The sequence below is a fragment of the Leucopleurus acutus genome (assembly GCF_964270905.1).
Source record: "Leucopleurus acutus genome assembly, chromosome: 2".
In the NCBI taxonomy this organism is placed as follows: domain Eukaryota; kingdom Metazoa; phylum Chordata; class Mammalia; order Artiodactyla; family Delphinidae; genus Leucopleurus; species Leucopleurus acutus.
Window position 1 is genome coordinate 95882635 of NC_139143.1, and position 23427 is coordinate 95906061.

Genomic DNA, 23427 nt, shown 5'->3' on the forward strand with positions numbered 1-23427 from the left:
ACTTTCGCGATTGCCGTAAAGGGATATAGGGTCGGAACAGGAGGCGGCGCGAGCGCGCACCCCCTAGTGGTGAGCGCGCCCCAGGGCCGGCTTAGCTGCTCGGGTGCGCGCTTCTGGGCCTCTGTCCTGCCGGCAGCCTCCGGAGCCGGCAGTCCGTACAGGCAGGGACATCCAAGCAAGGTAGGCCAAAAAGGGGATGAGGACCGGCCCTAGTTCCCACTAAGGGGTGTGTATCAGAGAATGGAATCGGGCGAGTAGGGAAGCGGACGCTGCCGGGAGCTCTCCACCCCCGCGGTGGACGCGCGAGTCGCGTGCCAGCTCGCCCTGCCTCCAAAGACTACGCGGTGCGACGCGCGGGAGAGGGACCAGGTGCTGGCCAGAGCCGCAGGCGGGCTGCGAGGGGGCCTTGGGGAGGGGGGGGCGGGAGTGGGTGCAGGCTGGGCTCAGGTCTCCGCTACTCACCTTTACGTCCGGGTTCTTGCTCTCTCCCCCCAGCTCCCCTCCTCTACGCGCCCCGTTTGCCCCAAGCCCGACCGAGCTCTGCCTCTCGCATCTTTTCCCGGCACCAAACAACGCGTTAATCCAGCTCTTCGTCCGAGTGCTTCGCGCTTCCGGAAGAAGGCAGCGGTGAGTGTAAATAATTCTTTGGTTTTATTTGTTTTAAGCGGTTACCGAGAACCTTAGCCCCAGTCCCACGAAACACAGTGGTTGAGTATGCATTCCCTTTGTCACTCCTGGGCTCAGATTCCTTTTTGCGGGGTTGGGGGGAGAAGGGGGAGGAAGGTTTGAAATTGAGGTACGTGGTGACCTTGTGTTTACTCGAAGCTCAAGTCTACGCGGAGTTTTGTCGCGGGAAGCCCAATACAGAAAGGTAAATGGCTGGTCCTTTGTATCCTCACAACCGTGCTTACATTAGGATACATTTACAAAACACCACATTTTCCTAGTTCTCCCAATTTAAATTTGTAAATCAGTACCCAAATGCAGCTCTAATTTGCCGTGCCTCATCAGATTCTCCCCGACTTCTCTCCCTGTAACATTTGATCCAACTTGTAAAACAGTTACTTAATTTTCTAGACTATTTAATTTTTAACCGTTACGAGAATATTACATTTGTTAGAAAGCCAAATTAGAGTTTAGAAAAATAACCATTTACTATTATGCTTTGCATTGGGCATGATTCTGTGTACCTAGGGCTTTATTTCTTCACTTGGAATATCCAGAATTTACTTTTTTATTGTTCCTAAGCAGTCACCACTTAGAGGAGACAGCGTAAGGAATTCATCTTTTCACTGGTGGCATTTAAATATTGGTGAAATTCAAAAATTGTAACTGCAGTTCTGATTCACGGATCTTCAAGGAAAGCAGAGATAGGTGAGCGATGCAAGAACATTTTGTTAAACACTTTCACTACTATATGAAGGTTATTCCTGCATATTTTCAAGTATCTTGAAAAGTTTCTTAAATTGTTAACCATTAAAATTCTAATTTTGCTTGGCTGGCAGTTAGCCAGCCAAGCTTCCAGCTTTCCAGTGTGATGATACATAGGCAATAGTAGTCTTCCTCACCTAGTCGGTGCACTTAAATTTCTCAGTAGTCCTTAGCAAACTGGTAAACTATTTCAAGCCCTGCTTTTCCTCTAAATTGTCAGTTTAGATAACTAGAACCCTCAAAGCCTAAGGAGATAGGAATCCAAGATGATTCACATATACAAAGAATGAAGTGTTGTCATTCCCCATCCCTGTGGCTAATTGTGGTTGTACAAATCACCTTTCATTATTATATTGTATGCTTACTCTGTACTACTCTAAGGAACAGAGCTACCTTACAAATCAGAATACTGAAACTCAGAGAAGCTAAGTAACTTGCCAGAAATCATACAGCTGGGATGTGATAAAGCTAGGATTCGCACTTAGATAAATGTGATCTTACAGCTGTGTTCTTTCCATTGCATCACAGGGACTAGTCAGTGCTTTATTTGGCTTAATAATAAGCTATCATTCTTTCCTCATTATTGTCTTTCCTTCTGTGGGAAGGAACTCAGTGTTTTTCATTTTATTTTATCCTTTTTGAGATCAGCGAAAGATGTCTAATGTGAGAAAGGATGAGAAAATTGATATCCCAGATTTAAAATATTATTTAATTCCAGATGGTACATCATTATAAAATACACAAGTGTCAACTCTTTAAAGAAAAAGAGAAAACGTTAATAATACTATAGCATAGTGTTCTATCCATGAACAATATTGGTGCATTGACTTGAAATTTTACATGTTTTAAAAGCCTGTGGGTCGAAACAACCTCTATTTTCTTTGTGTGTGGATTTCAGGATTTACAAAAGGTGCAGTTTTGGGCAGATTTGAAGACTGGGATTTTGAGAACTTGTAAAACAGGTAATTTGTCTTTTACATTCTAAAAGAGGAACAAACATTTATTGACCATCTATGAGAGCATCTTTACATATATTATCTTATTTAGTTCTTGAATAAACCTCTCTGAAGCGGGTATTATTTTAGACCATTTACTGAAAGTTACCGGTATCAGCAATGTGTTTAGGTTCTTTACTTGTGCTATGTCAGTGTAATTCCTGCAATAATTATCCAGCTTAGTCCAATAGAACTTTTCCACGATGATGGAAATGTACCATATTTTCACCATCCTATATGGTAGCCACTAGACACCTGTGGCTTTTGAGCACTTGAAATGTGTCTAGTACAACTGAGGAACTGAAATTTTAAATTTTATTTTATTTTAATCAATTGAAATTTTAATTTAAATAGCCACATGTGGCTAGTGGTGACTATATTAGACAGTGCAGCTTTTACCAATAATATTATTGCCATTTTTCAAAGGAGAAACTGGTTCAGAGAAATTAGTGAAGTTTGCCCAAGTTTGCACAATTTTATTTAAAAAAACGTTTTTGAGCAGAAAAATGTTTTAGGACTGTTAATTTGGCAGTGCACATAGAATGGATGGATGGTAAGAAAAAAATAGGCCAAGAGAATTGAGAATCTGATTTGAGTGTTTACACTGGCAACTAGGAAGAAGAATGGTTGCCAATGACTGAAGGTAGAAATGCCGTCATTTAACGACAACATGTGAGGGCTTTGGATGAGAAAACCTAAGGTTACTCTGAGGCCTTAGAATCTGGATAGCCTGGAAAAACGGTAGTACGAACAGATCTTCCTCCATTTACAATGGGATTATGTCTCAATAAACCCATTGTACGCTGAAAACATCATAAGTTGAAAATGCATTTAATACATATAACCTACAGGAACATGGTAGCTTAGCCTAGCCCACCTTAAACTTGCTCAAAACACATTAGTCTACAATTGGGCAAAATCATCTAATACAAAGCCCATTTTATAATAAGGTGCTGAATATCTCATGTAATTTATTGAATTCTGTACTGAAAGTGAAAAACAGAATGGTTGTCTGGGTACAGAATGGTGGTAAGTGTATCGGTTGTTTACCCTTGTGATTTTTGTGTCTGCCTGGGAGCTGCATCTCGCTGTCACAAGAATATTGTACTGCATATCATTAGCCTGGGAAAAGGTCAAAATTCAAAGTAAGGTTTCGATTGAATGTTTATTGCTTTTGCATCATCATAAAGTGGAAAAATTCTAAGTTGAACTGTCGTTAAGTCGGGGATCTCCTGTACTGTTAACTGAAATGGAAAAATAATGAACCTTTTTGGGGTTTACGAGAATTTGGTTTGGGTTATTGAGTAATTTTTATGAGCAAGGCCCTCTTCTCTGCTTGGGCAGAGAAGTGAAATCCCTCACCAAGGATTTTATCCACTTCAGACACCCTCCCAAACTTTTATACTCTAGAAGATAATGAGCTGTAAGAGATGTGCAAATCAAATGTTCTCAGAGGAAGGGGTGTTTATTTCCAGATGCAAAGGGATTAGGGAAGGTTGTGTGTGGAAGATGGTATTTCAGCTTGATTTTGAAGAATAGGAAGGATTTGGACATGAAAAAACAATTAAAGGAAGAGGTCATGTGGGAATTCCCTGGTTGCCTCATGGTTAGAATACCCGGCTTTCACTGCAGTGGCCAGGTTCAATCCCTCGTCGGGAAACTGAGATCCCCGTGAGCTGTGTGGGGTGGCCAAAAAAAGTAAAATAAAATAAAATAGGCTCTCCCATTCTCCCTAGAGGAAGACAGTGCTTTCCCCCAACTTTGAAATGAACCATCGCCTACTTGTCCCTCCAGTGAAATCCTCCGACATCTATCTCTACCCCTCCTATTGTCTTCTCTGACATTATCTACTACTCTGGAACCTGGCTGGGACCATTCCTTCCAACATACCTGAGACTAATGCGACCCACAGAATTCTGGGAGTTGTAGTGTTTGTTTGTTTTTAAAAAAAGAGGTCATACTTCTAGCAATGGGGTGGACAAAATGTTTTGAAAATCCCTTTTGCCAAAACACTGACATGCTGAATATATTAGCCTTGTAAATGCATAGCAGTTCACGTAGGAAAGAAACATTCTCAGGACTAAAAAGTCAAAGAGAGCTGACACCAGAGTAGTAAACCAGTAGTGTGTCTCTTTTGGGGCCTTTGAAATAAAGTACAATCAAAGGTAAATGATAAGCTCCCCCTGCTCACCACCCAAGGTAGAGAGATAGAATTCATACCCCTTTGACCTCCCAGGTGTACAACTTCCAGAGACACTATTCATATGATACAGTTTGTGTAGATGATGCCTGTGTGTCAGGGGATGACTTTTTCATAAAAAGTAAAATGTAAATATTTCTACTTGAAATTGTACAACTCATGGCCTTGGAGAACCACCTCCCCCCAAATCAGCCAGGACGCTCAAAAATCTATACACTCAACCAAAGGTGGGCTAGGAAAAATACCTCCTTCCTGGCAAAGGGGGATCACAAAGAAATTTGTTCATTTTCACCACAGCTCCAGGTGGGGGAATAAAGATACCACATAAGAACTTGAAACTACAGGGCCTGTCATCACTCAGATTCGTGGTTCAAATTTACTTATCTACATGGTCTAAAAAACCTGGAAGCCAAGAAATTAAAAGTCGGCCCAGGTTCGTAATGTGCCAGAGTGCTTGGCAAAAGTAAATACAGACCCTCCCTGGAATGATTCACCCTTAATCTAAGCCTCTTAGAATACTCCCAGTTAAGATCATCCAAACAGGAGCTCATAGTCAAAAACAGAAAAACACATGTACAAGGGCTGGCAGAACCAACAAATACGGAACTAGACTCCTAAAGATTTTAGAATCGAATTTATCAGAAACAGGGCTTCCCTGGTGGCGCAGTGGTTGAGAGTCCACCTGCCGACGCAGGGGACACGGGTTCGTGCCCCGGTCCAGGAAGATCCACATGCTGCGGAACGGCTGGGCCCGCGAGCCATGGCCGCTGAGCCTGCGCATCTGGAGCCTGTGCTCCGCAACGGGAGAGGCCACAACAGTGAGAGGCATGCATACTGCAAAAACAAAAACAACAACAACAAAACAAAATAACATTTAAAGAGATGAAGGGAGAAACATGAAAGATTTTAGAAGTTAATCAAAATTTATTGAAATTGAGAATTATTGTCCCATAAACTTATGTTGGGGAAAGTCCTATAGGAACTTGGCAAGGAACTGTCATGATTAGCTAAACAGAAGAGTAAAATTGATGGAATGTTAAGGGCTGACAGGAAAAAAAAAACAGAAAAGAGATTATGACAATTCAGACAGGAAATTACTCAAATCAAGTTTATAATGGTGACTTTAGGGATAAAGGAAAAGAAACTTATTTGGCAAGATTTAAATGTACATATTTTAGCAGCAAGTCAGATGATCAGAGTAAATGACAAGTACAAGTCAAAAATGGCTGAGGTTTTATTATCTGGAAGGTCAGTCTGAGATGAGGAAGCTGAGCATATTGGAGGATTGTGGAGATTAGAATTGTAAGTTTTTACAGAGTCCTTGGGAAATACTAAATTTCAGTCCATCACACTATGAAAAAATACTCCTCCAAATACGAAATTATTTTCACATGCGTAGGAGTAATTTCTTATAATTTGAAAATATTTCTGTATTTATTCTTTTTAATTAAGTGCATGCAAATACATTAATATTTTCTGATTCATATTATTGACCTCTTATTACTTACTAACATCGTCAGTCTGGAATTTAAGGGAGAAAATGGTAATAAGTGGTATGTGTATATGTAGGCCCTTTCAAGTTTATTGAGGAAGATAGAACCAAACAAGCGAGTAACAGTTAAGTGTGATGAATGACCTGCTTGGGAAAGTGAGCCTGCTGTTGGGAGCAAAGCAGGTACACTCAGCTGAAGCTAGAAGAGCTGAGGCTTGAAAATGTATAGCAGTTAACTGGTGGTAGTGGGGCAGGAGGGGTGACACCATAGTAGTCTAGTCATCCAGGCAAAACAACGTGCACCAAGTTTCAGAGGTGCGCAAGAGGGCATGACACACTTGACGATCTGAAAGAAGTTTGCTGCGGCAGTATAGCATGGTGATTGGTGTTAGACTGGAACTGCCTGAGTTTGAGTCCTGTCTCTACTGCAGCCCTATGACCTTGGGCAGTTCTCTTAACCTCTGTAATTCTGTTGTGAGGAGTAAACGAGATCATGTATTTAAGGTGTTTAGTAGCCTTGCTGACACAGTAAACACTGTGTTTGCTTTTGTAATGATGATGAAGATGATGATAGCTAGGGCAAGGAACTAGGAGCAGACAGAACTGGTGGGAGAGGAATACAGAAAGGTTAAGTAGAGATTGGACAACAAAAAGACCTTATAGACATGTTAAGGAGGAAGGACAATTTATAAGGGCATAGGGGAGGCACTAAAAGGTTCTTTGGAGGAGAATAAAGTGGTCAGGTTGGTATTTTAGAATTAGAAGGCTCATTCTGATTTTTAAAGTCAAGTCTAGGTGGTTATAATAATTATCTGGTCAAGAAATGATGGTGGTTTAAGTAGGGTAGTGGCAGTGAAGATGGGGAGAATGAGTAGATTTGAGGAAATTTAGGAGGTGGAATAAACAGTCCTTGGTACTTGGTTGTGTGTGGAAAGATGGGGGAGAAAGATAGTGTCTAGATATGGCAAGTGGGTGAATCTTGGTTCCATTAACTGAGAAGCTGAAGGAGAGCAGGTGTCAGTAGATGGTGTGGGGGCCGATGAGAAGTGAAACAGCTGAGGATGATAAGTACAAGGTTGTGGGATGGGATGGCTAAAGCAGAATAGATGAAATACGTGTGAATAATCTTTTCTAATTTGTTTTTCTCTGCTTCAGGAGACGTGTTTGAGATGTGGTGGTTTCAGCAAGGCCTCAGTTTCCTTCCTTCAGCCCTTGTAATTTGGACGGCTGCTGCTTTCATATTTTCATATATCACTGCTATAACACTTCACCATGTTGACCCTGTTTTGCCTTATATCAGGTCAGTGAAATGTATTCTTTTATGGAGAATGGTATGTCTCATTCATATTTGAACATTGAACCCAACATTCAATTTTAACATTTTAAAATTCAACTTTTATGTTTGATATTACAACAGTGAAAGGGACATAAAAAGGAAGTTGTATTTGGCTCTTTCTATGTGATAGAGAAATGTGGAGACAGAGGGCTAGGTTCATTTAGTGAATTATGACACCTCAGTGCCTTGTCTTCCAAATAACTATTTGAGGTCTCAGAAGACAGAATTGGAATTATTCTCCCCTTACCATTAAAAAATGCTAGAGCAACGATAATAATATTAAAAAATAATGATAATGACAAACATTAATTGATCCACTTACTGTGTACAAGGTAATGTTCTAAGCATTCTTCAGGTCTTAAATAATTGAATCCTTACAGCCACCCTTTGAGGCAGGGACTATTACCCCCAGTTGGTAGAGGAGGAAATAAGGTCCAGGGAGATTAAGTTGTTTGTCCAAGGGCACATGACTCAGTAATTAATGGAACCAAGATTCAGTTTGACTGGGCCATTTGATTCTAGAGACTGTGCTCTTACTCTTTTTTTTTTTTTTAACATCTTTATTGGAGTATAATTGCTTTACAATGGTGTGTTAGTTTCTGCTTTATAACAAAGTGAATCAGTTATACATATACATATGTTCCCATATCTCTTCCCTTTTGCATCTCCCTCCCTCCCACCCTCCCTATCCCACCCCTCCAGGCGGTCACAAAGCACCGAGCTGATCTATGACATGTTGCCTAGATCTTTCTGACACATTAAGTATCTAAATTTATTGATAATAGTTTTGAAATTTCAAAACTACTCATGATGTAAGTATGGGTACTCAATTGCATGTGCTATGTCCATAACCCTCTTTCCCCCCCCCAATTATAAAGGCAATATGTGCTTATTATAACAAATTTTAAACACTATTAGAGTGATTATAAAAATAAAAAATGAAAGACTCTTCCAGCCTCCCTCTAGTTCCTGCCCTTCCGGAGGCGATTAATGGTTTGGTTGATTTCCTTCCAGAGTTTGGTTTGTTTTGTTGTAGTTGTTTCATTTATTTATTTGTTTACCTTCTGAAAAATAACCTTTCCAACCCAGAAAATAGTGAACTTTTAAAGGATGATAAACCAAAAGGCTAAATTTATCTTTTTTAAATGTCAAGAAGAGGTCAGGGCATTGCCATTACATTTGTTGTTACCACTACGGTATGGCGTAGCACAAAGGACACCAACAAATTGAGTCCACTTTGGGAAGATTTACAAAATCCAAAGGTATTTTAGAATTTAAGTTTCCAGTTCTAGGAATAATTTTGATAAGTAGTCACCTCTGTTTGCCACTCTGCTAGAGGGACATGCAGCTTAAGGAGCCAGTTCATTCTTTAGTAACTCCAGGAGAGCATACATATTCCTGAGCGTCCTTCAGCATTTTTATTTCCCCTTAGAGAACTTGTCTGTTTGAGTTCTTTTTCACTTTCAGTTCTCTAATGGTACTGCATGTGATTCTCTGATCGATATGACCCCAGGCACTTCCTTTTCTGTCTCTGTCCTTCTACCTTTTAACTTTTTTGCAAATGAACTTAGTATTGTTGCTCGGGGAACTTTCTCCAACATTCTAATATATTTAAATTCAGTGGTTGAGTTAGACTAGATACTCTGCAGAATTCCTTTCAGTTCATAGACCCTACCTAAAAGGCTTAATTATTAAAGTCCCCAAAAGACATAACCAAATATAAATTTCACTTCAAAGACAAGTCACAATTCAAAGACTATTCCACTGCAAGTGTGCTTCAGGTGTTCTCTTAGTTCAAGTAGTGAATGCTCAAGTAGGGTGCATGAGACTAGCCACTGGGGTATAAGAAGAATTTTTTAGAACTTCTATGTATTTTTGATTTCAAAATATTTAAACTTACATTTGGGAATTCCCTGACAGTCTAGTGGTTAGGACTCCACACTCTCACTGCTGAGGGCCTGAGTTCAATTCCTGGTCAGGGAACTAAAATCCCACAAGCCACTCGGTGCGGCCAAAAAAAAAAAAAACTATTGAAACTTATATTTAGTATATGTATAATAATATGATAAATAACATATAATGATGATCAGACAATTTTTTTTTGGACGGTGTGTGATCAAAATAGTTTGATGACTACTGGGTTGAAGTGCGATGCTGATGGGTGTTTTCACTTATAGGCCAGTTTGTCATTCCGATCCAGAGCACACTTAGCCAGCCATCTTGGAAGTGCGTGCTGTTATTTACTTATGGGGTAATCCAAAACAGGAGCATCATTTGGAATATGACTGTTAAAATTATGGATTTTTTTTCTGATTATAAGAATAATACGTATGCATTATTCTTGAAAACTTGAAAGGTAGAAGGAACAACAACAATGAAACATAATCCCCACTCCCTGAAGATGATCAAAGAGTAACAAAATCTTTTGTGTCTGAAGAAACATTTTAGAGTGGGAAGGAGCAATCCTTAGAATTCATATTTGATGCTTTACTTTTCCTAAACCTAATCCAAATGTTCGCCAAATCTTATTGATTCCTTAGCAGATATGACTTTCCATTTCTTTTTTATTCCCATTACATTGTCTGAATTGAGATCCTTCTTACCTCTTTCCTATAGTACTTCAATTTGAGGCTAAAGAGTTTGTCTTTTTAATCTTTTCAGTAGTTTGAGAGAAGGGGAAGGAACTAACATTTACTGGGTGTCTCTTGTGTGTCTGCTGCTGTGCTAGACACTTCACATGCACGACCACAGTTTTGTTTCCTCATGTTGATCTGATGAGGCTGGGAGGGAATTGATAGCCCCATTTCACAGATAGGGAACCATCTTAGGTATATAAAAGAATGTTCTCAAGGTTCCCCAGTTAGTAGTAAATGGTGGACTATTAATCAGGATCTATGCATTTCACCCTGCGCTGAAAGACAGGCATGTAACAGACATATTGCAGCAGAGCGTCATCTGTGATTTTAATAGAAGTCTGGACAGAGCTGTGTGAGTCAGCAAGGCTGTCTTGAGTGGAATCTCTAGAAGGGTAAGGGCTTGGTCTCTTGTACTTACCACTGTGTTCCTGTCCCTAAAATGCTGTCTGACAATGCTGGTAGGTGCTTGATAAATATTTTTTAAAATTAATCAGGAAACGATTAGGTGTTAATTGAATTATAGGCGAGAATAACAGATGCCAAAAGAATCATGAAAGGTCCTTTGGTGTTTAGAGAATATTCAGGTGAGACAGGTAAACGTGCCGCCTGACTGATACAAGTTAATAACGCAGCCTTAACATAATAAGGATAGCTTTTTTATCAATTCATCGTGATTTCTATTATGTGAAAAAGAAATAACCTTAAGTGATATAAGAAAAAAGTGAACAAGGCAATTATTGCGAGCTCAAATTATCATGTTCTTATTATAAAATTATGTAAGAGTTGAGCTCATAGATTTATAAAAAGATAAAGGATTTGAAATAACCCCTTTTGTTTCTTATCCCTTAGAAGAAATACATGTGTATACTAAATCTAATACGAGAAATCCTTATACCTTTTTTTTTCTTTCAGTGACACTGGTACAGTAGCTCCAGAAAAATGCTTGTTTGGGGCAATGTTAAATATTGCTGCAGTTTTATGTAAGTAGTGAGAGTGGTTTTAACAATCAAAATTAATAGCTGAATTGCCCTTTTCTTCTTTCAACACTGTTGGGTTATTTATTTTACTTTCTAGTCACAATTGAAGGAATGTTATCACTAAATCATTGATCACAGATATGTTTCTTTTAAAGTAAAAATAATTTCTAGAAATGCTAAATTATGGAAATCTTTTAAAAATACCTATAAGGCTATTTGACTACTATAGAAATAGAACTTGTAAAGTATAACCAAATATACTTGCTTATAGAAGTTGTAAAGTATAACCAAATATTCCTTGAGGCCCTAAGTGGATTTCTTAAGCAACCAATAAAGGACAAAGAGCTGTAAACACACTGACGACAGCTGACCCCAAGAAAATTCCTTTAAGATAAACACTTCAGAAGTTTGAGAATAGCTATGGAACCATGTTTTGATTTTTGAGTGATATTCTAATGCCAAAGAAATTGAGTTCTACTACAGTATTTTACATTCCTGTTCATTATTTTTTTGAAATTAATTAATTAATTAATTTATTTTTGGCTGTGTTAGATCTTCGTTGCTGCACGTGGGCTTTCTCTAGTTGCGGCTAGTGGGGGCTACTCTTTGTTGCGGTGCATGGGCTTCTCACTGCTGTGGCTGCTCTTGTTGCGGAGCCTGGGCTTGAGGCACATGGGCTTCAGTAGCTGTGGCACTCAGGCTCCATAGTTGTGGCACACAGGCTTAGTTGCTCCACGGAATGTGAGATCTTCCCGGACCAGGGATGGAACCCGTGTCCCCTGCATTGGCAGGTGCATTCTTAACCACTGCGCCACCAGGGAAGTCCCTGAACCAATTTTTTTATTAATGGTTTACTAAAATAATACTTCTTCCATCAATCGTGATTGTTTAAAATATTTGCATTTTTCCATATGATGTTTATTATTTGGTCAGGTCAAACATTGAAGTTAAAAAAATGATTCTTAACCAATAAGGACAGTCAAGTGGGTTTTATTTTTCTGTGTAACTGACTGCTATATCTGATTGAGCCAAGTTGTAGTAATTTGAAATAAAATGAAATGGGAGCAAGGCAAATAATCCTTCGGTGTTTTATGCCTTTCATTTTATATGTGTTCTAGAACTAATTACTTTAGATCTTAATGCTAATCATATAGAATATTTTGTGTTTTATGTAAAATTTATTTCTAGAGATTTTCAGAAAACATCAAACTTAATTTCTTAAATTTTTGCTAAATTTTTTTAAAATAAATAAATAAATTTATTTATTTATTTTTGGCTGCATTGGGTCTTCGTTGCTGCGCGTGGGCTTTCTCTAGTTGCGGCGAGCGGAGGCTATTCTTCGTTGTGGTACGCGGGCTTCTCATTGCGGTGGCTTCTCTTGCTGAGGAGCATGGGCTCTAGGTGCACGGGCTTCAGTAGTTGTGGCATGTGGGCTCAGTAGTTGTGGCTCGTGGGTTCTAGAGCACAGGCTTGGTAGTTGTGGCGCACAGGCTTAGTTGCTCCATGGCATGTGGGATCTTCCCAGACCAGGGCTCCAACCTGTGTCCCCTGCATTGGCAGGCAGATTCTTAACCACTTTGCCGCCAGGGAAGCCCTTTCCTAAATATTTTTAATATGAGGGCTACGGGAGGCAAACGACTTGCTCAGTCACACAGAGGTAGCAGTAGTTTCACAATGCAACCTTAAAAGTTCTTTAAAATCTACAGCCGTTTTTTTTTCTGTTTGTTTTTTTATTGTTTTTTCTTCTATCAGATTAGCTTTAAAAGGAAACTCTATGTTTCTGGATAGCAGTGACCTTTGTGAGCTCTTTATTGGCAACTTTATTCCTTAGTTATTTATTACTTTGTTGTTTTTCCGATTATCTCTTCCCAGGCATTGCGACCATTTATGTTCGTTATAAGCAAGTTCATGCTCTGAATCCTGAAGAGAGTCGTATCATCAAATTAAACAAGGCTGGCCTTGTACTTGGATTACTGAGTTGTTTAGGACTTTCTATTGTGGCAAACTTCCAGGTTTGTGTTTTAGCTCAGCACAGGTATTTTCCTGAAGTACATAAAAATACGTGCTAAGAAAGAAAACCTGAAAGATTCAGTTACATGTAGTTACTGTTTTTTGCCTTAACAAAATGGAATCCACTGCCTTTAAATTACTTGACCCTCTTAGAAATTAGAAAAATTCGTTCTCAGTAATCTTCTGAACAAATACAAATTATTATAACTTTTTAAAGATCCTCGGGACTCTTTACTTACTAGATTCTTTATTACTACTTAGTTGGAAATTACTCCAAGACCAGAGAGAATTGACATAAATTATAAGTGACACAATTACAGACTTAAACTCTTTTTTTATTGTGCCTAACAAGTCACACTCATTTCCCTCTTTTATATTCTTGTTTAGATGTTCCTGTTTATTGCCTGCATCCCTAGGTGCCCAGCCACTTAAATGAGGAAGTCAAGGGAGGAGCTATAGCTTTTCCAGTTTTTTTCTCAGGGAATTCTTTATGTTAAGGTAGCAGTCAGCCTTCAGCAAATATTTGTAAAGTCTCCACGTTCCTTTCTACTGACATTCTTTCAGAGGAGTCTTTGGTAATACCAGCTGCATCCTAAGCATATGGTGCTTTTTTTATTAATCCCTGCAGTCTTTAGAGTTTCAATCTATACATTTGGTAACCTGTTTCGACATCTAGTAACTATTCAGACATACAAACACACCCTCATCATACAAATACATGTATAAAGGCATATTCCATCTCTCTTTTTTATTCAAAGTTCTCCATTCCTATAATGCTTCTGATTGAATGCTCCTATTTTTCAGTTTTTTAGTAATGGTTAATACTAGTAAACTCTATAAGTATATAATCCAAGTGGATATTAGGGTAATGCTTGCTGCTATAACGAAGTCCAAAATTTCAGTGGCTTAACACAATTGAAGTTTGTTTAATTTTTATTGGAGTATGGTTGCTTTTTAATGTTGTGTTAGCCGCCACTGCACAACAAAATGAATCAGCCATACACATACAGCACAATTGAAGTTTATTTCTTACATACATGCATCCAGTGCAGGTATTTTTGGTTGATAGATGGCCTTCCTCCCACAGTGATTTAAGGCCCAGACACTGTCCATCTTTGGGCCCTGCAATTCCCTAAAACTCTGTGGTCTTCTGCATCTAGCTGCCTGAAACAGTCAAAGAGAACATGCACAATTCACCCCTACTTCTTAGAAACTTGGACCTGGCAGTGACTCGCATCATTCCACTGACATTCCTTTTTGCTAGATGTAAGAGGGGCTGGGAAATGTAATCTTGCTGGGCATCAGTTCCCAGGGCAACTCTATACTATGGAAGGGACACAAAAACTTTTGTGGACAGCTAGCTAGCTGTCTACCACAAATAGGGTCCTGCCTTCCCTAATCAGTTTGTATAGCTCAGTGTTTAAAAAATGCATTTGGAGGTTTTTAGTATATGGATAGTGATTCTTTGCTCCAGTTATCCCTTGATCAGTTTAACAATATCTCTCATGACTGTATGGTAAAAATGGATTCCAAAGTGACCTCCACATATAGCATACTACTCCTGTTAGTAACTGATACTTTTTTATACAGTCCAGTAAATTCCAATGGCAGTTCCTAATAGCACCCATTGCAAATTATTGCTGAACCTATTTATAAGCAGACCCTGTAGCATTACCTATATATCAAACAGTTCTCCTTCCTTCCTTTCTAATGTAAACTTTCACTGCTTATTTAAAGTGGTGAATGCATTGTCTCTTTCTCCTGTCCCCACTTCTGTCTTGCAGAGACAAACTCTAGTTGATTCATATATGGAAAAATTGTACACAAACCAGGTCTATAAATGGTTTACAGTTAGAGAGCTTAACTTGGAAGAGAGGCAAGAACTTTGTTTTAAAGTAGGGACTTGTTGGTTTTATCTCTTAAATATTTCTTGAAAACATCTGCTTCTCTCCATTTTCATTTCTATTGTCTCTGCCATCTCCTTCTCAACCAGTTTAGATTTCATCACCTCTCCTCTGGATTACTGCCCTAGCCTCCCTAATAGTTCCTCTGCATTCACTGTTACATCCCTTTAATTTGATGCCTCAGCCAAAGTAATCTTTTGGAAATATATGTACACCTCATTCTGTTTCCTTGTACCGCTGTTTAAAGCTCACAGGTCCAAGGTCACATGAAAAGAGATAGAATCAAGAGAGCAAAAAATAATTTGTTAAACTGCCAAACTGCTTAATTAACTCAAAGGTCTTTTGTGATCTGGCTACTTTCTACCTGTCTGGCCTCATTCTACATCATTCCCCTCCTAATATTGTACATAACACGGGGTCTTTCTGTGTTCCTTAAATAAGACTGGTTTACTCTGTTTCATACATTGTTTCTTCTGTCGCACATTCCACAGCCCCAAGCCTAAATAGATGTAGGGCAGACTATATTTTCTCAGGGAAGTCTTTTTTTGTCAATAGATTTCCTCCTATATATTTCAGGTTTTCTTTCTTTATGTTCTCCAGGCCTCTGGAAACTAATTCTGTGCAGCACTTCTTATAGTCTAATTTTTTATCTATGTTTTTTAGATTTATTTAAAAAATTTTTAGTTGATATATTTCCACTAATTATAGCTCAGTGGTTTTGTTCACCATTGTATATCCAGCACCTAACATAGTACTTAGCACAAAAACTCTGACTTAAAAAAATACGTATTTAATTTCTTTGAAAACAAGTGTGTATAAAAACACGCAGCAAGGGACTTCCCTGGTGACCCAGTGGCTAGGACTCCGCACTTTCACTGCTGAGGGCCCGGGTTCAGTCCCTGGTCGGGGAACTAAGATCCTGCAAGCCTCACAGCCACAAGAAAAAAAACATGCAGCAAAACAAATATGTGTCCTCAGTGCCTAGGAATATTTCCCTTCCTAATGTCTACTGAAATAAAAACGTACAACGTGAGGGATGTGAGTTGCAGTTTTATCTGGGGACTTACTGAGGACCATAGCCCAGAGGCAGCCTCTGAGAGACTGCTCCAAAGAGGTTAAGGGGGGAGGTCAGCATATATGTGTTATTGGAGAAAGGGTACGTGCTGTCAAACACACATCTCAGTAGAAGGTCTCTGCTAGTCACAAGGCACAGATATCTTAGTTAATGATCTTAGTGCTTTTCTAAGTATGGGAAGATGCAAGAAATTGGGTTCATAAAATTGTCTCCTGAAAACATCTAACTGTCTGAAGGCCTGTTCTGCCAGTTTCCACAGAGCAGAGTGCCTCATTCCTGATCTCTGCCCTGAGCTCCTTTCAGAGTATGTTGAAGGTCAATGACTACCGTGGCTAATGACTCAATCCTTGTAGGGCCAGATGGCGAGTGACATTCTTTAGTTGGCACTAGGATATTCATCCTCAAGGAGACTTGAAAGGGATAACTAGGCAGAAATCGATGTTAATTTTCTAGGGCTGTCATAACAAAATACTACAATTTGAATGGCTTAAAAATAACAGAAATCTATTCTCTCAGAGTTCAGGAGGCCAGAAATCTGATATCAAGGTGTTGGTAGGGTTGGTTCCCTTTTGGGGGCTCAGAGGGAGAATCTATTCCATGTCTCTCTCCCAGCTTCTAATAATTCTTGGCATTTCTTGGCTTGTGGCAACATAACTCTATAATTTATGCCTCTGTTGTCACATGGCATTCTCCCTTCCTAGAAAACTTATCCTCATGGAGACTTTGGAAGGAATAAAGATTAGTTCTTAAATTTCGTTAACTGCTTTTAGGTGAAGATTACAGGCCACTCAATACATAGTTTTTAAGTTCTATAGAAAACATTTGCCCCTGACCACACATATCTCTGTAATTTCTCTGTCTTTGTCAAAGAATACATTTTTGTCTTTGTTAAATGATATATTTTTAAAGAAGATAAAATCGTGACTTTTGTACATGTCAAAGATTGTATTTAATTTATTAGTGAGAGGAATAGTAGGTAATACAAACCACTTCAAAAGAGAAATCAAAGTACCACACATTTATAGTCAGATAAGGAATGCTCAAATGAATTTACAGATAGATGCAAAGCTAGCGAAACTGGTCATTATTCACAGAGTGATAGTCAATTTCATTCAATAGGACACAATATGCATTTCTATTCATATGGATTATTTGTGTTATTATGCATTTTCAATAAGTTAAGTTTTGTCTATACACATAATATCCATCATTGCACAAGTTCTCTCTGCAAAATAGCCTAATCAAAGACAAGTAAAATTCACATTTCTGTAGAACCATTCCCAGAGGCTCTAGTATTCCATTGAAAGAATAATCTCTTGCCCGTTTCAAGATGTTTTGCTGTTTTCCTAGTCTCTAAAATGACAAAATTGAGTGGATTAAGCAGAAGTGCTGGCCAGTTAAAACCAGTTTTATATACCTCTCTTTTGATTATAAAAATACAGTAGTAAATGCTCTCCATTCTTTATTTTTCTTTTTAACTACAGGATTTTGTTGATGGAACTGTGTACTGATCACATGTGGGCATTGGTCAGGCTATATCTGTATTTAGCTTCATCAATATATGAATGAAAAACATTGCCTGCCATTTCCGTACACAAAGGGTATTGCAGCCATCAAGCCACTACAGCCACCCGGGCAGTGAGCCCTGAGGAAACTCAGGATGGAGACAGATGGGTGGCCTGCAGCCACCCACCAACGGTACACCCTGAGGGGACTCAGGATGGGGCTGGATACTGGCCCTAGACAGCTAAGGTGCTTATCAATGGAATGATTTCAGTGAGCCCCGACTCTTGCATCTTCCCAAACAGAAAAGCACAAAATTAATTTGAGATACCTGGTTTTCTTTAATTAACGGTAATCTTCTTTGTTGTAAAACTCCTATATGTCCTGGCTCCTCCCTTTTGTCTTGAAGCAGTCCCTTAGAGCCATGTGAGAGGCTGCCTCTTGGGCTTGAAGTCTTCAGAAAGTCTGCCAAATAAAATATAATTCTCAACTTTTAGGTTGTGTTTTTTTTTCTCTTCAGTCAACAAATATATGCGAGAATATTTTTAAGGAGAAAAATTCACCCATATTCTTGCTCTTAGTCCTAAAATAGTCAGTTTCATTTTTGCAGCCTTTATCCATATATCTACATATATAGGTAAATTCACATGAACCAAGAAGATATTACCATTTTGTATTATGTTTTATGGGTGCTGAATGTTTTTTTTTTCTTTGTTACCCAGAGTGGTAGTAACAATGACTTTTTTCCCCTTCCCAATGCTCATAACTTATTGCCAGTTAAAACACCCCAAACCTTATCGAAGTAGCACTTTCTCTCTCCAAAAGGAAACCAATGCCATTGGCAAATAAATTGTTACCTTTTCTTTCTTTTTTTTTTTAACATCTTTATTGGGGTATAATTGCTTTACAATGGTGTGTGAGTTTCTGCTTTATAACCTTTTATTTCTTTATACTAGAAACTTCTTGTACCTTCAACTAAAAAAGTGGACTCTATGTGAATTAGCACAGTTGATTGTAGAAGGAGGGAACCAACCCCTAACCTAACCTCTCTTCTCCTGTTACCTTCGTCATACCCTCTTTACCAAGTGCTGCATAGTACCTTTTCAAGCAAATGACATACAGACAGCATCAGTTTAGAAAAATACAGTTCAACCAAAGGCCTTTGATAGTAGAATTTTTGGTGAACTACTGTCATCACTTTTAAACAGGGACATATAGAGTAAAATGTAAATGGATACTGATAAGAGTAAGGCAAAGGAAAAAAATTAATTAAAAAGTGAAAACAAAGAGTAAGGTAAAGGAGAAGATAACTACAATTTATGGTAATCCCTCATTGTATAATTTATCAAAACCAATCAAACTAGAGACAAGGGGGGATGTTTTAATTTGTTGAGCCTTTAAATTGCATTTAGATTTTAATTAGGTTTAAGTTGAGACTCCCTACCCCCTGCATTCCCAAGCATCCTAGTCTTCTTTAACTTGTTCTACTCTTTCTATAACCCATATCACCATTTAGTATACTATGGAATTTACTTATTTCTAAAGTTTATTATTTAATGTGTAAATGAATAATTACTATCATGTTTTCAGTAGTAGCATATGAAGTAATATGGATTACTGTAATTCTCAGGTTTATGCTGAGTACTGAGGGAAAATTACTTCAGGAAATAATTTGTAGAATCTGCAGAGCTTTTCCACTCAGTGAATGTCCTATTGAAATCGCTGGGCTTGTGCTTTTAAATATTGTGTTGTCGATGCGTTTGGGGTTTCTTTATTTACTTATTTCTTCCTTTTACTTCTCAGAAAACCACCTTTTTTGCTGTACATGTATGTGGAGCTGTGCTCACCTTTGGCATGGGCTCATTATACATGTTTGTTCAGACTATCCTTTCCTACCAAATGCAGCCCAAAATTCACGGCAAACAAGTCTTCTGGATCAGACTACTGTTGGTTATCTGGTGTGGAGTAAGTGCATTTAGCAGTATCCTTTGCTGTAGAATGTGGCTACACTTGGAATTGAATAACAAAACTTAAGTGAACATTGTTGGCATATTGTAAGTAGGCCTTTTGTGGGTGATATTCTTGGGTTTAGTAAACCCTAAATCAAAGAATTTGAAACGTGAAATTCAAGTATTTACATGGGACCTAGTGACTGAGCTAGAAACAAAGATAATGTCTAGCCTAATCATACTTACTTCAAAGACAGGAAGGATTAGTTAGTGCCCTCCTTGAGAATAATTATGTAGCAAAAGCTTATGATAGAACTAATGAATTATTGAGCAAAGAGGGATTGACTATGCATCATAGTAATCTTCTGGGCACATTTTAAATTTTACTACTGCCATGTAACATGATGTCTTCAAGAAATGGGTTTGGACCTTGGAAACAAATGTATGTGTAATCCTTTTATATCTTTAAAGAGATTTTTGTTTTGTTTTAAATTAAACTTACAGGTCTTCCCTGAGATTCTTCCTTGACTTACTTTTTTTACAGTGCTGACTTGTTCATCACTTTTGTACAGTGGCAGTTTTGGTGCTGATATAGTACAGAAACTCCATTGGAATCCTGAGGACAAAGTAAGAACTGAGAGTCTATAAAACTTAGTTTTGTAGTAAAGATGACTGTTTTGGTTGATTTTGATGTATTTTTCATTTCACTACTAACAATAAAAGTTTTTCAGTAGAAGAATCAGTGATGTCTTAGGATTATTTTCTATAATTGATAGAGTTTATGTAGAACCATCCACATTCTCCTGTCACTTTGTGGTCTGTGAACATTTTCAAAATCTGAAGAGAATTGTGATGGCAAAGAGTTTTCTCAGAAATTGACTTCTCTAAAGGTGGATATAGTATGCAGTATACCTGACTGAAATCTTTTATTAGTAGAATACTTGTTTTCTGAATTGAAAAAAATTTCTTTTCCTACTTTTTGTTATCTGGAAGTTTATTATTATGGACTCTGCATTTGGGTTCCAATATAGTGGATATCTGAATGGACATAGCATCTGTGATACTGAGAAAAAGCGAGGTGGGACATATACTTGAATAGGTAATAAAATGAGTCCATCTGTTTTCACAAACCACTCAGGTGGCATTTTATTTTAAATTATTTTTAAAGAATCAGCCCTAGATAGGACATGTTTGTGAGAATGACTAAATGAAATAATTTACTAGGTTCTCCTAATTAGAATCCATATATTATTTAATGCTCAAAAAATAGCACTAAGTTTATCATGAGCATCGTTTACTTAAACTTTTTATAGTGGCATTTAATGACTCGTGGCTTTGGGAAAGGTAGTAACTTCTTGGTTGTAGGGTAGAAGTTCTCCTGTCTTAGTTATTCAAATGAAAATTTTATTTGCTGTGGATGAAACTATGATAGATCATTTAGGACTATTTCTAATGTCTGCCTTTAATTCTAGAGATATGTTAAATAAATCGGGGTTGATATTCAGAACGCAGATTGGTTTATAAATATTACAGGTTTTTTATTTGAGAAAAATTATAGATCATTTGAATGAAATTTCATAGAATTATTCTTCTTTTGTTGTCACTTAAGGGTTATGTGCTTCACATGATCACTACTGCAGCAGAATGGTCTATGTCACTTTCCTTCTTCGGTTTTTTCCTGACTTACATTCGTGATTTTCAGGTAAGGAAATGTAGAATTAGATTTATGCAGTCAAACCTCCTTCAGGTGGAATAAGAAAGCTTTCTATAGCAACTCTTGCCTTTTCGAAAATTAACTTCTTAAGCAGTGATGCTGGAAGAGGAACTTCTCAGGTGAATTGTTTCTGTGTTTCGAGAAATAGTGTTTTGTTAGCAAGGTCCAGTCTTGAAAATAGGGTTGTAAAACAACTGAATTTGCAGAAATTCAGAGAACTTTTATCAGCTCTGCCTACATTTACATAGGCCATCCTCAACATTTAGTTTTACCGATTCCTCATAGAAACCAAAGAACACCAAGGAACTTCTGAGGAAAGAAGCTTATTTTTCCCATTTCTGTTGGTACTACAGCAGTACAACAGCTGTCTCTCTCTTGTTACTCATTAGAATTGATTTACATTCCTAATCCCAAAAGGTATTCCTCAGAGAATATTGAACATGTGATCTGTCTTTAAGGAGCAAACTTCTGTATGTAATGTTCTTTTCTGTTCCAGAAAATTTCTTTACGGGTAGAAGCCACTTTACATGGATTAACCCTCTATGACACTGCTCCTTGCCCTATTAACAATGAACGAACACGGCTACTTTCCAGAGATGTATGATGAAAGGACAAAATATACCTATGGTGATTATGATTCTCAGGGATTGGGGAAATATTCATGAAAGTTACTTACTCTGCTCTGAAATTTTCAACCAGTTAATCAAGGCTGACAGTGATATCAAAGAATCCTGATAATCAAGAGACATGAATTAAGCCATTTGGTGTTGTTTTAAAGGATATCTTCAAGAGGACCGTGAAAAAACATTTATGCCTATACTTTTTTATCCCAGAAAATAAAACCAAAGGACTACAAAATTGTAGATTTTTTTCTACTTTTTTAAGAGAAACAACCAGAAATGCACCAAGCAGTCTGCAAAATCCAGCTTTTCACATTTTAAAAAACATTACAAATCATATTTTGTTTGGAGCACTTATGTGAGATATGTTTCAGGACCCCAAATAATCAGCAGTGCTCAACAGCTCCTTTAAAATTGAGTTTTGAAGTAATAGTTTTACCATATTAATACATTTCTTATAGTCTTTATAAAATTTATTTCGTCTGGAATCCAACTTTAAAGGGAAGCAGACCTGAATTCATGTGAGCACTTTTATTGCTTAAGCTTTGCACAAGAGATTCTGTAGATATTGATTTGATTCCTGCCACAAGGCCAGATAGTATGCTAACTGGTGTATACACATGCTTGTGATAGTTTCATGAAGCTTAGTCTCTGATATGAGATTTTAATTACTAATGAATGAGAAAAGTAGCTATAGGTAAATTTACTCCAGTTGTGTTTTGCATAAGACAATGGTTAGTGTTCCTACACAAGTCTGAGAAGTTTGTGAATAACAGTAAGTATAATTAAAATAAAAGTCACCTCAAACTGCACTCAAGAGTGAAGATTTTCATTTATAGCAAATTATAATTACTTGAAAAAGCAGCCTTGAACAGGCAAATGATGAGCCTTTTTTAATGGGATGTGATCTTTATATTATACAACCCAAATTCTAAAGGACAATATCAGCAATCCAGAAAAACTAGGTACAGAATAATTGTGATACATGCATCTACCAAAATAATTTTCTTTCTCTCTGGTCATGCAAGTGATTGGATAGCTTCTACTTGGATCCTTATCTGTGCAGATAGAGAATGGTTTACAGATGCCAGATAAAATTCAAAAGAAGAAAATGCTCATCTGGAAGTGCCCAGTGACAAACTGGTTTGCAAAAGAATCTCGTGACGAAGATTAACAAGTTTTATCTTTTTAGAAGAATTGGGTCCATAGCCAGAATAAAAGATAGTAAGAAAAAGTTTAAAGTGTAAGAGGGAGCAATTTTAGGAAAAATGGTTATATGGTGGAAACGTAGATCTCAATTATGAAAAGGTTGCTAGTTATAGGACTCTAAATAGTATTTCTGAAGACTTCTGGACTCATAAGAGAGAAAATGGAATAAAATACTGTTTAGCTATTTCAAGCAGCAGTGAACATGGGAGACATTTCAATAAACATTGATTGAAATCTGGCATCACTAGAAAAAAATTGTCAATACAAACCATAAAACATTTTTATCATGCCTCTGAAAATCATGGTGCAACCACATCTGGGAAACAGCATCTAGTCCTGATTGCTGTCCCTCAAGGAAATGTAATTCCAAGTTGTG

The 23427-nt window shown here is 37.8% G+C and overlaps 2 protein-coding genes across 8 annotated transcripts in view; one reads left to right on the forward strand and one right to left on the reverse strand.

The window, feature by feature from the left end:
• Window positions 1–492, reverse strand: part of CEPT1 (choline/ethanolamine phosphotransferase 1) — a 36494-nt gene extending 36002 nt beyond the window's left edge. Inside the window, exon 1 of the mRNA XM_082833074.1 lies at window positions 463–492. The gene's annotated coding sequence lies outside the window, so the exon portion shown is untranslated. The remainder of the gene's footprint in view (window positions 1–462) is intronic.
• Window positions 33–22654, forward strand: DRAM2 (DNA damage regulated autophagy modulator 2). Of its 7 annotated transcripts, none has more exons than XM_082833084.1 (10): window positions 33–180; window positions 496–627; window positions 2330–2393; window positions 7274–7418; window positions 11003–11070; window positions 12940–13079; window positions 19363–19540; window positions 20053–20135; window positions 21118–21210; window positions 21719–22654. In XM_082833084.1, exons 4-10 carry the CDS (start codon window positions 7288–7290, stop codon window positions 21824–21826), a joined length of 801 nt encoding a protein of 266 aa, XP_082689210.1. In that variant the 5' UTR covers window positions 33–180; window positions 496–627; window positions 2330–2393; window positions 7274–7287; the 3' UTR covers window positions 21827–22654. The 7 variants fall into 7 exon arrangements, with proteins under 7 accessions (XP_082689210.1, XP_082689211.1, XP_082689206.1 ...); XM_082833085.1 differs by lacking the exon at window positions 33–180 and adding an exon at window positions 296–369; XM_082833080.1 differs by lacking the exon at window positions 33–180 and adding an exon at window positions 1252–1374 and having other exon boundaries at window positions 504–627.
• The last annotated feature ends 773 nt before the right edge of the window (window positions 22655–23427 follow it).